The sequence below is a fragment of the Vicugna pacos genome, chromosome 27, assembly GCF_048564905.1.
Source record: "Vicugna pacos chromosome 27, VicPac4, whole genome shotgun sequence".
Taxonomy (NCBI): domain Eukaryota; kingdom Metazoa; phylum Chordata; class Mammalia; order Artiodactyla; family Camelidae; genus Vicugna; species Vicugna pacos.
Window position 1 is genome coordinate 20,657,698 of NC_133013.1, and position 18,568 is coordinate 20,676,265.

The following is an 18,568-nucleotide window of genomic DNA, read 5'->3' on the forward strand; positions in this document are numbered from 1 at the left end:
TCTTAAAGGATGAATGCCAACTGTGTGGAAATGAGACAGCAGGGTGTTCTAGGCAGTGACAGGAGTGTAGTGACAGATTGTGAGTGAATCAGTCTTATGTGGCTTGAGAGTAGGAAGCATTAAAGATGAGGAAGAAGGTGAGAGGTGAAGGGGAAGTTGCAGCTAGATTGTGAAGGACCTTGGGTATTTGGATTTATCCGTAGTCATTGAGGGCACAGTGGAAGTTGTTTGAATAGGGAAGTAAAAGGCAGGGGTTTTTTTTTTTTTTTTGATGGAGGTACTAGGGATTGAACCCAGGCCCTTGAGCATGCTAAGCAAGAAAATCATGCAGAACAGTGAAGATAACTACACTGAAACACTCCCACCCCCCTACCCTCTTCTAACAGTACAGGGAAAAAATCTATTTCGTTTAAATAGGAGCATCAGCAAACCCCACAGAAGGATACTGTAAAAGTATCAATAACATAACAACATAATGAAAATTCTGCCTCAAGGCAGATGAATTGAATATAACTTACGATTCAAAATGAGTTAAAAGAAATCAAGAAATGTATAGAAATAAATCAGAAGTAGAAAAGCTCAGAAATGATATTAATAAGGCAGGGGGATGTGAAAAAAATAGCTGACAGGGTTTAGGAAAGAATTAGAAAACTAAGGGGGAAAAAATTCAGAAATACAGACTAAACTAGAAGGAACACAAGAATGACCAGACGCAGGAAGCGTAAGTGTAAGAGAAACCAGAGAAAGAAGGGAGTTAAAAATAATCAATGAGAAATACAAAATAGTCAAGCAAAAGTGATAGATGTAAAACAAAGAAAGGCAGTCCAACAATTATATATATATATATATATATATATATATATATATATATAAAATTAGAATCCTAAGAGAAGAAAACCAAAACAATGTAATAGAACAAAACTATAACTAAAAGATTCAAATCACCATCTTGAAAGAACACACACCATACCTGGGAAAATCGACCCAGAATGGCCAATACCAAGACATAATTGTACTAAAACTACTGGATTTTAAAGATAAGGCATAATGTATTAGTGTATCTAGGCAGAAGGACCAGGTCACGTATTAGGGGAAGAAAATCAGGTAAGCATCAGGTTTCTCAGCAATACCACTTCCTACTAGAAAACAGTGCAGCAACATATTTAATATAATAAAGAAAAAGAAAGAAAGAACATGTGAACCGAGGATTTTATATCCTGCCCAACTGACCTTCGAGTTTGAAAGTCACAAACAAATCGCTACAAAGATGCAAGAACGCGGGGTCTGTTGTTCCCATGAGCTCTTGCAGGGGAATCTGCCGTATTTCCATGGAACAAATCACAGAAGCTTTGGCACAAGGTGCTGCTTTGGGAATTATAGTTGATGGCACTGATCTGGTCACTTCCTCTCGCTCTGAGCTGTGAACGTTCTCCAAAGGCATTCTAACGACGAACTCAGCGGATGCAGGTCACGTAAGACCTCCATCCAGAAAAGGAGTTTACAAATGATCCTCCCTTTCATAATAGGGAGAAAAAGCCAAATATTGATCATTAAAAATGGCTTGTGAGTGGTGACTGACAATCATTTAACCACTACTTTTACATTGTGTGGTAACCTCAGATAATGATTCGACTTGTTAAAAAATCATAATTTGCTGAGTGATAATTTTTAATTATTTGTTCAAAAGCTTACAAAAAACTTTCCTCCATACTAAAAAAATGTATTAATAATTGGGGCTTTCTGTTAAAGATGACAGTAAAGGCATTTAAGAAAATTCCATTCCCCTCCTTTGAAATCCAACAAAAAACCCACAAAGAGAATGAAAGAGAGGGAACAGTCTGTCTTCAATGAACAGTGAAATGGCCACAATCACAAACGACAAATTACGAAACACACCTGCCAAAGATCGTAAAATCTGGACCAAAATAAGAGAGGGAAGGCTGAGGGCTGACAAATATTTCCTCAGGCGCCGAACGGGATGTAGATTTCCCTAGGAGTAAGTGTGACCGTCCTGACAGGCCTACTCAACAGTTTTTTGAGTACAGAGACTAGATGGAGGACCATGAGCTGCCCCTGAAAGCAGCGTGAACGTCCCTGCAGGACGGCTGGGGAGATGGAGAAGCCTCAAGGAAGGCTGCCAGCGATGAAGTGGTGTGAAGGGAGAGGGGCAGCAGCCACTGGACGGTTACCCAGCGAGCCAGGTATTTACGAGGCTTTTTCCCAGCCACACCGACCACTCAAATACCAAAATCTGAAGAGAGATGTGGGCAAGGGAAATAAAAGTCTGGTGACAGAGTGATGAAGACAACAGACTGATATAAACACCCCAGTTCATTCCCCGACACATGTTCTTCACAAACAGCCAGCTGCATTTAAAGCTCCAGCATAAAACTATGCATCGGGGGTGTGTGTGTGTGGGGGGGAGGTGGGGAGGGTATAGCTCAGTGGTAGACAGTGTGCTTAGCATGCACGAGGTCCTGGGTTCAGTCCCCAGTACCTCCATTAAAATAAATGAATCTAATTACCCCCCTCAACAAACAAACAAACTATGCATTAAAACTGGGGAGAAAAATTGAAGGGGAAGAAAGAAGTCAGGATGTGGGGAAAGGAACAGAAATTGAGTCACATGAACAACACAGCATCACAAAAATGTTCCTCATGGAAAAGAACCAACAAATAGGCTCTGTACTCCTAAGGAAATTAGAGCCGTGATGTCTGGGGAAAAGCGGGCTTTAAAATGGAATTTGAATTCCCAAAGAGATCATAAGTCAACAGAAGAAGATGAAAAGACACCTCAGAACAGTCAGGGAAGAAAATTTGAAAAGAAAAATTTTAAGAAGCAGACATTAAAGTTACTTTACAAGCAATAACAACAAAAATAATTTAGATGATTGAGAACAGAGAGTTGCAGTATACAAGCTGGAATAGCTCATATAAAATGGTAGGGAAAAGAGTCAAGGTGTAAAGTTGGTGTCAGAGGCAGTGATGGATCTGGAAGACGGCGGAAGGAGATCAAACGTAAGTGTCATCGGTATTTGCGAGAACAAAATGAATGGAACAGAAAAGCATTCCGAGATAATTGAGGGGAATTCACTTCCTTTAATAAAAGCTTTAATCTGCAACTCATAATGGTAAACCACGTGCCAAGAACTATGACCCACTGAGACGCAGCCTGCTTGAGCTGCTGAACTTCGTGAGTCAAGAAAGAGCCCTGGGCCTCTGAGCATGAAAGGCAAAGCAAATAAACAAGAAAAATTCCCCGCTGGGCTTCCTGCAGCCTCACAGTAGCATCAGATGCAAGAAGTCAGTGGAGCAGTGTCTGCACAGTTCACAAGGAAAGGACGTATGGCCCGAGCGTTTTCACCTCGGTGGTTCTTCATGTAGAAAGGCAACAGAGGGGCAGTCAGAGAATGAATACGTTCGCATAAGCCCCTCTTGAAAACGTTGCAGGGCCAAGATGAGACACCAAGATGATTCTAAATAAAGAATACAGGAAGGTACTGATGCTGGTAAAAAAAAAAAAATGGAAGATGAATAATAAATTCACTTAAGTTCAGAAATAAGACTCAGCAACCAGCAAGTTGCATTTCAGAAGAGTGTAAATATCAGAAATCTTGCCATTAGCTAAATGATTGAACAAAAACAAATGGGGTGCTTGGAGAGGAGAGGTGGGTGGGGAGAAATGTAAATGTGCTTGTTTTCTCCTCTTTCTTAGCAGCAAGTCAATAGATACTCTCATAAGTCAAAATATGTCTGTAAAAATAATTACCCGAATCTTTTGTTGGTTTCTTTCATCTTGCTTATTAACTTCAGAAAGTTCTTTTGGAAATCAATTACCTAATAGTGAGAAAAAAGATCAACCTTTCAGCAACTCTTTTAATTTTACTTTAGTCTTTTATCCTAATATACGTCATCAAATTGCATTAAAATTTTACTTTAAAGTTGCACATGTACATGTGATTATGACTATCAAATATCAATGGTATACCCACAATTATTATCAAATATTAGTGTTATTTTATGTATAGCAGTTTGGGTGGTTTTTTAAAAAAACTTTCCTTTTATACTTTTCTGCTTCTTGAAATTCTGATCATGGGTATACATTACTTTTTAATTTTAATTTTTAACTGAACTGCATATGACATATATTCGTTTCAGGTGTAGAACATGGTGACTTAGTGTCTTTATACATTACGAAAGGATCACCACAATAAGTCTAGTTACCATTGGTCACCATACAAAGTTAATACTACATTTTGTTGATATTATGTTGTTTTTAAAAAAGCAAAGTCATCTTGTTGTATAAATAAATAGCTAAAGAATAAACGTTAATCACAAGGCCAAAAAAATCCCATGAGAATAAATTACTAGAAATTAGTTACTATCTCAGAAAGAAAGAAATAAGGAAGGAAGGAGAAAAGGAAGAAAGGAAGGGAGGGAGGGAGAGAGGAAGGAAGGAAGGAAAGAAGGAGGGAAGGAAGAAAGGAAGGGAAAGGAAAAGGAGGAGAGGAGGGAGGAGTGGGGAGAAGAGAGGGAAACCTTCCATAACCTAAAAGATGTTCAGGCCTAGGAAATGCTTACGGGCACACCCATACACAAAACACCTCCTTGTTTCGCCATGGGAGGCCTCACTGTTGCTGGGAGCATGTGTCTGCTCTCGCCCCGTTTGACTGTTGCACAATTCTCATTGCAGTGTTCTGTCAGCTGTGGTGTTGGAACCCAGCGAAGAAAGCAGGTGTGTCAAAGGCTGACAGCCAAAGGCCGGCGCGTCCCCCTCAGTGAGGCGGTGTGCAGGCATCTCTCTGGGCCGCCTCTCGTGAGATCTTGCCAGATGCCTGTGTGCAGGAGTAAGTATGGAAAGTCTGTGTGCCACCAGATCTGCTGATTCTGTTCATCTCTCCCAATGGCTTCATCTTCCCTAGAGCGACATATTTCTAATCTGTAGGTAAAGCAAATCATGCAGAACTCAGGACTGTTACAAGTGGCAACCAATATAACTTTGAAGACCAAGATATAGCTCTAAGAAAAGTCAGTTTTAAGACACATCCACCTGCTTAACAAATGCATCTTTAAGGTTTCCTCGCTTGAATTTATATTTCTTATATCCTCCCCTCCACTCTGATTTCTTCTACTTAGAATTCATGAGTGTTCCTTGTAGAAGTGAAGCTGAAATACTTTTCTGGCTGACTTTGCGAATGATACACTGCGATTCATTCTATTAAAGGTAGATGAGCTAAGTATTTTTAAGTACAAGTATCTCTTCGTTTGTGTAATCTAAAACTAGCGTGGATGAAAACATGAAGTAGCTTTGTTCTTGTTTTTTTTTTAAATGGCAGTTTAGAGACTTCTTCCATTTATTCTAAATAATAAGCTTTGTATAAAGAGTTAATATTATAGCTTCATTATATCCAAAAGCTAATATGCAGGTAGCGTTTGTCTCTGTCTTCGGCGTGCATGAGAGCGTGAATGCACGTGTGCATGGGCGTGTTTCATGTAGAAAGCTGACAAAAAATGAGTTGAGGCCTTCCCCTGCAGCAGTTGAAAATAAAGCAGCAGAGCGATGGTGGGAGGTGGGGGAGGGGGTGAGGAACAGGCACCCTGGGAACACATGGCTTCTGGGTCCGTCTACTGCTTTTGTTTCTCACTGTCTTTAATTATCCACCTGAAAAAAGAATACCAATTACCTAAGTAACTACCTCCTGAGCTTACGGTAAGAAAAAAAATCAAAAGTAACTATTATTTTAATGCTTCTTAGGAAGAAAAATATATATAAATACATATACATATATATATTCTCCTAAGTTTACCAACAACTTTCCTGGAGAAACTCACAAAGGAAAGTAAGAAAAACAATCATAGCTTGTTAAAAAAAAGTAATAGCATTTATAGCATTTATTGACCACTTATTCCGTGGAGTTCCTTGCAGGCATTATTGCATTATCTTATTTAGTTCCCAGCAATGTTGTGAGACAGGTATTATCCTCATTTAGAGAAGAACAATCCAAGACTTTGAGAAGGTATGAGACTTGACCAAGGATCCGTAGCTGCCAGTTGGACCTCTCGGCCTGTTTGACCACAAGTCTGTCTGAGTCCTGAGCCCACGCTCTTAGTCACCTCTCTATGGTGATTCATGGATAACATTCACTTTTTTTTCCCTGGGAATTCTTTGAGAACAAATTTTCAAAATCTTGAGATTCCAAAAATTTGAGATCCCAAGTTGTATGGTGTCCTGGAATCCGAGAATGTCCGTGGCATGTGGCGCAGTGTCATGCTTTAAGCTGTTTATCTATCTGATTTCTATTAATTGTGGATGGTTGCAGAGCCATGTGGCTACACCGTAAATTGCCTTAGAGGAGAGTGAAATTAAATTTTGGCAGCTCTCTCTAAAGTAATAACGGAATAACATGTGGGAATACATCGTGGTTATTAGGGCATGTGATGTGGTACAAGATGAAATTATAAATTATTATAGCATGCAGTAGAAAGTAGAAATGATAAGTTTTAGGGAGAAAAAAACAGGAAATAAGGCAGTAATATTTCTTCTTGACCCCACCCTACTCCCTAGCTTGCCAACACGTGGGTCATGGAAGCAAACAAGAGTCAAGAATGCATGCTCCCAGCCCAGCCAAGTCACCCTGAGCTGTAGCCTGGCCTCACGCCATCACTTTGGATCAGTGACCCTTGTTTGCAGAAATTTGGCTTCTCCCTCTGCACTCTCCTATGGCATCCTCTTCTCCCACCACCGTATCGGAGTCTACGGATGAGCCCAGCCCTCATCCATCCTCCTTTCCCCTGCTGTCTCCGCACCCATTTCCCTCTGTCATCACACACTCAGCATGAATGCTGCCCTCATCCTACTTTCAAATGCATCCTGTGCAGACCTGCAGGACACTTGCTCCCTTTTTCCAGGATGTATCACCACCAGGTCCATTCTTTCCCTCCAACATTTGCCAGCATCCAGGACAACCGGCATCCATGCTGATGACTTTCTTATACCCTGATGCCCCAATTTCCCAACATGGTCACTCTCACTGACCGCCGTCACCTTGGTGTAGTGCCACCCTACACCTTCTCACTTCTTGGCACTCAGATACTTCCCTGCTCTTCCACTTTCCCCCACCTCACCCCTGCTGATTTAGTTAATGCCTCCCTGTGACCTCTGGTTCTTCCTTCCCTGTTGTCCACAAACTTTCTGCTCTTGTACTAGAAACCATTCCTCTTAGTTTAACCGATTTCCTTGTCACTTAACCAATTCTATAGTCAGACTCAAATGCCTTTCCTTAACCCACCTGCCTCAATCACCCTGTTTATTTTCAACCCTGGTAGGTTACCTTTCAGGCAATTTTTGTTTGCTTGCTTTCTGGTTCTCTGGCCTGAGCTACTGGAATTTACTAAAGGAAATAATATAGCCATACTGATTAACATACTTCATATTTATGTCATCTGATCTACCTGGGAACTAATGTGTGGGGTCTTTTCCCCCCTGTTTTCTAAGAATTGCCTAGAAATCCGCCATCACAGCTATTTCCTAACCGGCGCACTGACCCCAAGTTCCCATTTCTCTACCAATGAACTCGTCTTTTATTCCAGCAGGAATGTCCAGGCTCTGTGGCTCAATGACCTTCTGACTGTCCTCTCCTTGACCTCACATCTGCCCGCTCTGCTCACCAGACTGGAAATGTATGATCTTCTTCATAGTTCTGACTCCTCAGTCATGGAAGGGGTCAGAAGACAGTAAAAATCAAGCCTGACTGTGCTGTGATCTTTATTCCCTTTCGAGGCTCCACTTCTAGAAATGTATCCTAATCAGTGTCTTGAGTTTAAGTAAAACCTTTCCTCTTTGGAGCAGTGAATTTTCTTGCTCTCTGTTTTGACCCTTTTAATGTGCAACAGGGTGGAGGGCAGCGGGGGAAGATATCTTGAGCTCCCCCTAGAGGCCAGTGGTGCACCATGCAGTCCAGTTATACCCCCAACTGCTGCTTCCCGGACCTTCCCTGCATTCTCCCACCACTGGCTTTTTACCCTTGTTTGAATTCTTCACTCCACCATATCTAGTGGCAGACGTTCTTTCCATTCTTGAAGGACCAGTACAAACCATACCTTCCCCAGTAATCCTTCTCAGTTGCACTTAATCTCTGAAAGGTAATATGACATTGTGGTTAAGCCAGTTCACCTGAGTTCAAATCTCATTTCTTCCAGTATCTCATCGTGTGACATTGGGCAGGTGTTCAATCTCTGTGAGTCTCAATTTTTTCATCTATAAGATGGGAGGAGCAATTGTACCTACCTAATAGAATTGTTCTGAGAATTAATGCCTAGAAAGTACTTAGAAATAGTGCCAGGCACATACTTTAGCCTCAACAATATTAGTTATTTTTAATGTCATTACCTCCTTCCTCTAATTCTTATTGTAGCTTTAAAAGAGGATAAAATGCGACAGACTAACGTGTGTTGTGTCTTTTGGCCCATTAGGGTATGAGCTTATATGGAGTAGGAACACAGTAGCTCTGGACATTTTTTCCGTTTGGGCCCCCAGTGTGCTTTCATAATGAGTTTTACCCAGAGGCCTACTTTTCAAACATGGCAGACTTGGCTCCTCCTCAAATTGCTATTAAAAGTCTACCTGTCTTGGTTTCCAATCAGGCATCTGAAGAAAAGAAAGGATAACAGGAATGTAGTGTTTGATTTTAGATTTTTTTAAAATTATGGCTCCTGGTTTTAAGGGTCCCCAAGTGTAGGGAAAGAATTCTTATTTTTCACCCAAGGACTGACATCAGAATGGCTGAGGGAGGAGAGGCACCCAGGCAAGACCTATATGATTGATCCCCTCCCCGGGGTTATCTCGAACCTACTCCCTTCTTTCCAACTCTGTCTCCCTCCTTGTTCCAGCCAAGGGTCTGCTTCTGCAGCTCTCCCAGGTCCTGGTCACACCTTGGACTTTACAACAGCATTCAGCCTTCCTGGCTTCCACTCTTCCTGTAAGCTTTCTCAGCTCCTAGTAATACCCACCCCCCACCCCACCTGACGTATCTACAGCCCTTGGAAGCCCAGCCAAGCGCAGAGCTATCTGGCCAGCACCCTTCTTGGGCTTGTATCACCTCCCAGCAACATACATGTTACTTTTCCTCTTGCTCAGTCATTCTTTCAGTTAGTCATTCTATAAACAGTAAGTGTTTACTATGTACCAGGCCCTATGCTGTGCCCTAAGGACAGGGATCATCTTTCTGCCCTGGCGTATATTGTTTTCAGTGTCAGATGATAGCATTTCTTTATTAATTCTTTCCAGCAATCATTCAAGTGCTACTGTGATTTAGATGTTATGATGCAAAATGAAAAATATTCATTTCCTTGTCTCTAAGAACTCATAGTCCAGCAGGAGAGACACATATGTAAATAAATAAGAAGAGTAAAGTGCCAAGGATGTCCTAATAGAATGCAGAAGCGCGCGATGCCCCTGGGGGAGGTCAGGAAAAGTTTCGTAAAGGAGGAACCTTTGAGCAGAGTTCTGAAAGATAAGTGTCCATTCGTCAGACCCACATGGCATACAGGAGAACCTGGGAAAAGAGAGCAGTGTAGACAGAGGTGGGTGGTATGTTTGGGAAAATTGCAAGCAGTTCCACAGGATTAGAGCAGAAGTTGAAGATGGGTTATGATGAAGGAGAAAGCTTGAGAGGTTAGCTGTAGAGGATCTTGAACTCCATACTAAGGAGTTTAGATTTTATCCAAGAAGGAAGTGACATGGTCAGATTTTATTCTGGTTTATTTACTCGGACAACTATATAGATATACTGGAAGACTATGAGAGTGCAGGCAGGGGGTCTCGTTAAGGGAATATGGCAATATCTAGGGGAGAGAGTGTGAGGATGGAGGCAGTCAGGATGAATTCTAACAGTGTTTCAGATGTCCCTTCTAAGTACCTGATGTCGGGCTAGAGTTGGGAGCTAAAGGGACAATGGTGTGCTTGCAAATACTTAACAACCAGCTCTGGGGCAAGAGGGTGGGGAGGAGGGGGAGGCTGCTGGCATTTGTTACCTTTGCTGATTTCTGTGGTGTAAACAATCCCATCACGGCTCGCTTCCGGGTACCAATGTGACATCATTGAATGCAGAGTAGGAAATGAATACTAACCCAATCTGTGAGTCAGTGAGCAGTAGGGCCAGCATACCACTGGACAGGGAGGAATCAAGGTGACTGGTTTCTGCCTTGAGGAAATTGGTAGAAGATGAAACCATTAACTTAGGGTATATCGGAGGAGGAGAATCATTGGGATGAGATGGGGAGGCAGAGATAATGTGTTCAGATGGAAGTATTTTAAAACTGAAGTACCAGGGAGAGAGTTCTAGTAAGCAGTGAACAGTTAGGTCTGGAGCTCCCGAGAGGAGACAGACCAACTTGGGAGGCATCAACCTAACTTTGTTAGTTACAACTCCAGGTTCACCCAGGGAAAAGCTTTCAGCAAGAAGAGAAACAGAGGAAGTGGCCACGCACAGACCCCTGAGGCATAGCCACAGCCAGCAGCACGCTGGCAATGAACAGTGGTTGGAAACCAGAAGAAGCGTTAAAACAAAAAAAAGTGGGGAGGAGAGATTTCTCCATGAACTGGGTGATTGAGGATGCCAGATGTCCTAGAAGGGTCACGTAAGAATACCGAAGAGGGGCATTGTGTTTGTCACTAGGGGACTGTTGGTGGCCTTTCCCTGAGAGCTTTTAGCAGGATGCTGTGAGCAGAAGCTAGACGACCCTTGGCTGAAAAGTGCCTGATAACCAAGGGTGGAGGCCATTCTTTCAGGTTGGTGAGACGTTTACCGTACGGTCTTCCACGGGGCTTCGGGGGGCTGCACAGCTCGCTTAGCGAGTCCACCCGCAGCATCCCTCGCAGCCGCCTCTCAGCTAGCTGTGCTGCTGCCCTCAGAGAAGCCTCAAGAGAACCCGAACAAAGCTGCCCAGGTTCTCGATAGAGCTCCCAGGGGTCTTCCATGCTGGTGGAAGGAGCGGGACTCAGCGCCGGCCAAGCCCCCTCTTGCAGGGCTGGACTCTGAGGGGCCAGGGTTCCAGCAGGGTCATGGAAAGCCCTAGAGGCTGATTTGCAGCCAGGGCCCATTCGGGAGTGGCAGGAGTCAAACGCTGGCGAGACCAAGTGCAAACATCCAGCGCAGATGGCTCGGGGCAGAAACCTGGCTTGGCACCAAGACTGAGAGTCATGGCCAGGGTATGCCTGGACTTAAGGCAGGACACAAGCAAGCGAAGAACAGAGGAAATTGCTGTAAACAGCCCCAGGCACCGGAGCTGACCTCGGCTGGGTAGGGCAGGCTGGCCCAGAGGCCAGAAGGAGACTTGATAACATGACAACCATCTTGAAAACAGCAACCTGGTCGATGACACAGTTCAGTGTTCATTGGATAGGAAGCAGACTCATCACTCAGAGGAAAGTATAAGGATTCCTGACGGTAAGACCACGAAGAGATCCTCCCGCGTCCTCGTTACTGAGGACACCTCAGGTTGCAAAGACTTCGGCAGGATTCGCACAGGAAACACAGATGCCGTTCCTTACTTTCCCTGCCCTCTTTCCTGGTAGCATCCCATCAGACTGCCTTTGAGTTAAGACGATGAGATGCCCTGGGGCTCCGTCTTTGCTGTGCCTTTCAGTCGCCTGGAGAGATTTTAAATTCTGATAACCAGGCTGTTCCCCATAAGACAGAATTTCTGGAGGTGGGATCCAGGACATTGAGATTTTAATAATCATAATGATGATGCTGATGATGCTGATGATGCTGATGATGATAATGGCAGCAACGTTTGAGAGCCGCTCAACGGTCAGAGTTGATACTGAAACTCTACATAACCAGTTTGTCTATACTGGTTGTTAAAGTATGGAAATACTTCCCAAAGGGTTAGTAAATAGCCTCTGTCGGAACCCCATGACTGTCTCCCAGCTGCTTGGACCCTTCTGCCAGGAGCCGTCTGACCTCCCCATCATCTAACAATGTTGGGAGAGGGAGCACCAGTGTTAGAAGCTCCTGGTCCAGTGCTCCAGTGGATATCTGTCTGTTCTGGCTGACTGTGCCCCTGCTGTACAGATTTAGTATTTGGGGCAGCATCTCTGCCTATAATAATGGATGAACTGTCGATTTAGCAGGAATCCTCTTCCTGCTTGTGATCACTGTTGAATAGCAGTAAGTTCAAAATTCTGTGCTGCCAACCAAAAGATAATCTATGTGCCGTGACTGGCGGAGGTGAGCTTGACCTCCTCTGCAGAGAATCTAGATCCCAACAGGGAGACGTGTATCCATGTCTGGTCATCCAGCTCCACTTGGAGATGAGCTGAGGGGAGCATCCACGGGCAGAACCCTAAACAAGGGGCCTGGCCTGCTAACTGCGTTGGTGTGGAATTTGCTTACAAACTCATACGCATGTCCCTCACCTAGAACATCGTCTACCATAGAAATTATGCATCCACCCCCATTATTTTCCTGAACCTGCTGGCACCATGACACCCCAGCAGGCAGCCAGATCCTAAAGGAATCACAAACCACCCAAGAGGAGTCCAGGAGTTGTCCTGGCAAACCAGGGTACCAGTAAACACACTGGAGCTAGTGCCTAGGGCCTGAGAAGTCCATCTAAGTGGAGTCTTAATCTGGTTCTTCTCCCAACATATCCCTGTCAGTGCTGCAACCAGGAGGGGTCATAACTGGGATCCTCCAAGGTGCTGAGGCCCCTCATCTCATGACCTGAATTCCACAATGCCTTCGTGGGAGTCCAGTCTCTCTTCTATCACTCCCTGGTGGCTCCAGGCCCTCCAGCCCATCTGCCACCATCTGCCCATGGACCTAAGTACATTTTCAAAGAGGAATCAGCCTTCTGCCCACATTACGCCCCTTACTTACAGCAGAACCATGTCAGGACACCTTGAGACCTTCCCGCAGGTGAACCGAGGGAGAGGAATACTCCTCCTGGGGGATGGGATCTGAGGAGTATCCATTCATCCATTCACTGGAGCCAGTGCCCTGGAACAAGTATGAGTCAGCCCGTCTCTGACCCCCTCAGATGGCCCTGTGGCCTGCTGGCTGGACCTGCCTTTGTCAGCCGACAGCAGTTGTATGTGAGATCTTAGGTGTGCCTGCTGCTGTGCTGTGCACTTGATGTAAATGCTCCAGCCTAACTGTCACGTTCCCCTGGTGAAGGTGCTAACATTACCCCCACTTTATAAGTGAGAAAACTGAGGCTCAGAGAGAGTAAATGACTTGTCCAAGTGGCAGTGGGAAGATTCAAACTCAGACTCATCTGGCTTCGAAATACCTATTCTGCCTTTTCTTCTTTCTTGAGCTCCTGTTTCTTCAGGCCCCCATGCTAGTTTAACTGACCTGCTGCAGTTGGCCAACCTCATCCTCCTTTTCAGATCCTTCACATGCTTTCACTCACCTGCCCACTCTCACTTTCTCCTTCAGATTGGTGTACCCATGGCCAAGCCATACCAGGCTCTCAGGGGCCTCCCTGCCCGATGGTGGTGGCCCAACACACTGGACATCGTGTTGATGGAAACACTTAACCATGTAACCTCATGCCTCCCCCAACCAGGCTTTATAAAATAATGTGCATGTTTTCAGGCAATTCATTCCAACCTGCATTCTCTGCTGCCAAAATACTAGGTAGTTGTGAAATTTACCCCAATCTATGGATGTATATCACTATTTTTGTTTTAGTTCTCAAATATTTTAAAAGGGGGAAAACAATTTTTAAAAATAAGATAAATAAAAATACGAAAAGGAATATATATATATGTATATATGTATGACTGCATCACTATGTTGTACACCAGAAACTAACACAACATTGTAAATCAATAAAAAATAAACAAGTAAATAAAAAGGAAAAAAGAAGATCCATTTGTTGACTTGTGTCAGCCTTGGAAGATGACTGTCAAAAAGTTTTCATTACTGAGATGTTGCTCTGTGTTTTCTTTTCTTTCTTGTTTCCCCCACAGAAACGAAACCAGAGGTGAGGACAAGGCTTGGCGATCAGGGTCCTCAGATCCTCGGGGTCCAGAGAGTCTACATTCAGACGAGGGAGGAGAAACGCATTAACCTGACCGTCGGTAGCAGAGCCTATTTGCTGCCCAACACGTCGGTGATTATTAAGTGCCCGGTGCGACGCTTCCAGAAGTCGCTGATCCAGTGGGAGAAAGACGGCCATTGTCTGCAGAACTCCAAACGACTCGGCATCACCAAGTCGGGCTCCCTGAAAATCCACAGCCTCGCGGCCCCCGACATCGGCACGTACCGCTGCGTCGCGGGCTCTGCCCACGAGACGGTGGTCCTCAAGCTCATTGGCACTGACAACCGGCTCATCGCGCCGCCGGCCCTCAGAGAGCACGTGAGGGGGTATCCTGGGAGGGACCCCAACGAAGCCAATAATTTGGGAGCCACGTGGCATAAAATGAGGCAAATGTGGAGTAACAAAAATGAGCTTTACCTGGACGACGACCACATTCATAACCAGCCTCTCTTGAGAGCTCTGCTGGGCCCCTGCGGCCCTTCTGCGGGGAACACCGACTCCTGGGAGCTTAAGAATAAGCAGTTTGAAGCAGCGGTTAAACAGGGAGCCTACAGCATGGATACCGCCCAGTTCGATGAGCTGATAAGAAACATGAGTCAGCTCATGGAAACCGGAGAGGTCAGCGATGACCTGGCTTCCCAGGTGATATATCAGCTGGTGGCCGAGTTAGCTAAGGCGCAGCCGGCACACGTGCAGTGGGGGCGCCTCCCCGAAGCGGTGCCTCCCGCGGCTCAGCTGAGGGGGGGATCAGGAAGCGTCCCCCAAAGCGTGAAGGTGAAAAAGTCAGGCAAGCTGATGTTCAAGCCAAAGGGACCTGTTCTTCTGAGACCAAGCCAGCCCACCTTGATTTCCTTTAATAAAACAATAAATGCAAGGATTGGAAACACAGTCTACGTTACAAAAAGGACGGAGGTCATCAATATACTGTGTGAGCTTGTTACCCCCAGTGAGGCCACATATACGTGGACCAAGGATGGGGCACTGCTCCAACCCTCAGAAAAGTAAGTAAAGAATCCAGTGTTCACTCTGTCCTCAGTCACACCTTCTTAATGGTTATTCCAGTTTTCTTGAAAATATTTTCAAATTCCTTCTCCTTTCCAACAGGACTTTTTAGGAAAGAACCTCAAAAATGTTAGGGTATGTTTTTCACATATGCATTGGAATTCTAAAAATGATCATACTGTCCCAATCACTATCATGCAGATGTAATGCAAGATGCTATGAGACTGAGTTTAGACATACATAGACTCGCTCTTTGCAGGGCACTTAACCTTTGCAAATAAAATCAGTATAAGATCGTTAAAAAAGTAAGCATACGTGTAGTAATCCTACATTATGTAGGAACTGCAAATCAGCATTTACAGTGCCCTTCCACGTCTGGGAGATGCGGTATCTCATTTGAACTCAAACCAGACCCGTGAGTTTGGCAAGGCAGCGGTTAACACGTTTCTGATGAGATCGTTGAGAAACAGAATCTCATGACTAATTCATGGCCAGTCAGAACCAGGGACCATATCTCCTGAACACTGCCAGCAGTGTTTGAAGATCACAACAAAAGCAATTTTTTGGTAGAAAGATTGAGTATCTGAGGTAATTTTCTATATCATGTAGTTTTTTATGTCATGAAATCCAAAAATAAAATGATAAGGACCAAATTTTTTTGAGATGTTCGAAACACAGTGTTAAGTCACACATGATTTTATTGTGATCTCCATCTGTGACGGTGCAAAAAATGCTACGTTTCATCCATTTTACATAAAACAGGGGATAACAGAAATACTAATTCATTTTTGTGCCTTTACTTGTTTGTACACATAGGACTATGGACGTTTGGCTTTCTTTCAATTTGCATTTAAGAGCTCAAGGTGTACCTTATCTGCCTCTAGGGATTGTTAAAAGACACTAACAAAACATCAGATGTTAAACTGTTATGCAAACCATAAAGTGCTTTTAAAATGCAAGTTTTATTTTTAGTATGTCTTTTGTGCATCACTTAATATGTCAAACATGAAAAGAAATCTAGGTAAATTCAATTTTTAGTAATAAATTATTAGGTTATGTCTTAGAATGATAAGACAGAACAAATTTAATTAAAAATTTTTTTTTGCCTGGAACTCTGAACTCAAGAGTGTAATGAAGTTATAAAAGTGGAAAAAACTTTCCGTATCAACTAGCTTAGCAGTTCTCAACTCTTTTGGTGTTAGGACTCCTTTAAACTTAAAAAAAAAAAAATGAGAAGCCCAAAGCGCTTTTTTTTGGGTGGGTGAGGAGGTGATTGGGTTTGTATTTATTTATTTACTTATTTTACTAGAGGAGGTACTGGGGATTGAACCTAGAACCTTGTGCATGCTAAGCATGTGCTCTACCACTTTGAGCTACACCCTACACCCCAAAGCACTTTTGTTAATGTGAGTTATATCTGTTGATGTTTACTGTGTTAGAAATTGAAACTGTGAAACATTTAAAATACCTATTTATTAATCCTTTTAGAAATAACAATAATAAGCCCAATTCTTGTTCACATAAATAACGTAATTTTTGAAAAGCAGTATTTAAAAAAATTACTGATAGCGGCATTATTTTACATCTCTGCAAATTTCTTCAATGTCTGGCTTAATAAAGTACAGCTGGATTCTCTTAATTCTTCTACACTTCATTTGTTGTGATATGTTGTTTTAATTGAAGTTTATGGAGGAAAGTTGGCTTCATACAGATATGTCAGTTGGAAGGAGAAGGAAAATTTTCACAGCCTTTCCAGGTAATTATGGCCATTCTTCTTTAATCCTACCCTAAAACTAGACAAGGGGTAGTTTCTTAAGTGTTAGTTGGAGTGTGGAATCCAAAACTATACTAATGAGATTTTGGTACTCAGTTACAATGAAATCTATTGGTTTATCCTGCACTTTGAATTCATCTTTTAACTACACAAGATTTTAAACATCATACATTGATCTTTGGGGAAATATTGGCTCACTGAATTACACATCTTCCAAATATTGACACATTTCATTATATAATATAAAAAAATGTATATTCTTTAATATTACTACCCAGCTTTTCAGAGAAGTCTTTGAGTTTACGGAAGCAAAGTCAAATCGAAGGTTACCGATTTTCCAAATTCTGATCTTCACTTGAAAGCTTGAATTTTTATCATCTGCAACAAATATTGTCCATTGTTTTCCTTGAATTGGCCAGCTCATTTCTGTCCATGAGAAAAACAGCTTCCAAATACCCTAATATGAATAACCATAGTGTGTCTGCCAGTCGTTCTTTCAGGCAGAAACGGGATTCCACAGAGAAAGCAGCTGGTTCCGCCAGCAGGTCACACCATCGCACCAGCATCCTTCGGCACGTGGCGCAAGTGCCCTGTGCCTACTTCCTGGTTTGTTGTACAGAGTGTTAAAAACATACACCCAAGAGCTGAGATTTAGTAAAATGAATACGTTCTACTGCTTCATGAAGAACATTCCTAAGGGAATCCGGCATTTTTGTTTTTACTGCAAATGTGTGGTGGCAAGAAGAATACAGTGACTCCTGGTACCCTTTGGTGCCATGGCCTTGGTCCCTGTCTAAGTGCCAGCAGTTTGCCCACCACTGCGTTTATTGCCAGTGCAAATGTCAACACAGTGAAAAAGGCAAATCGTGGCTTAGTACTTACTATTATGAAAATAGTTTTGACCTCATGGACCCCTGGGCTCCTTGGACCACCCTTTGAGGACACCCCAACAAGTTCACTTCAGAAACTTACCAAGAAACAGAGGCTGAGAAGGTTGATCAGTTGACCGGTGGCATAAAGTGCTACAGGGAGGAAGCAGAGCAGGGTCAGTTTAAGTCAATGTTTGTTCAATTGCGTTTATTGTAAATAGTTTGACTTGTTCAGATGGAATTAACATTAGCTTCTGAGGCTGAGTCTCCTGGAGATCCTATAAAGAGGTTTTCACATGATGCCTTCCACTCAAATGTGTTTCTGTACCCTTTAAGGATCAACCATTTAATATCGAAGACATCCAATATGGCTCATAAAAGTTTTTGTTTTTAATTCTTAAGAGAATTTTAAAAGAACTATTTGTATTTCCATTTTTTTCTCAACCTTACCTGATTAGTTTTTGCAACTTATGTTTCATTTTCTTTATGTAGCAAAGGTTCTCACCTTTAGATGAATTTTCTGAATCTCATAGATCTTTTCAAATGAAATAAGTCAGAAATGGAATTACATTTCTGAAAGCCTCTCTCTGATAAGAGGGAACAGTGTAGGCGTGGAGTATGTTTGGATGCCAGCTGAGTAAGATATCCGAGCGAGGAAGGGAAGGCTGTGGATGGATTCACTGGGGATGATACCTATGGAAAGATCAGCTTTGTTATCCCTTCAGGCTGAGAATAAGGTTGTGCAGCAGAGGCCAAGATCGGATTCCTTAAAGAACTGGACCTGCTGGTTCTCCAGCCTGCAGACTGATTCAGGCTAGATACTGGGCGGCTCCACCAGGCAGGAAGGTTCATGTGTGCTCAACTATTCCTT

General features: G+C 43.2%; 1 protein-coding gene across 1 annotated transcript in view; it reads left to right on the top strand.

The window, feature by feature from the left end:
* ADAMTSL3 (ADAMTS like 3) overlaps positions 1-18,568 on the top strand; it is a 259,617-nt gene that overhangs the window by 196,951 nt on the left and 44,098 nt on the right. Inside the window, exons 20-21 of the mRNA XM_072950888.1 lie at positions 4,694-4,847; positions 13,982-15,053. Coding sequence (XP_072806989.1) covers positions 4,694-4,847; positions 13,982-15,053 — 1,226 coding nt within the window. The remainder of the gene's footprint in view (positions 1-4,693; positions 4,848-13,981; positions 15,054-18,568) is intronic.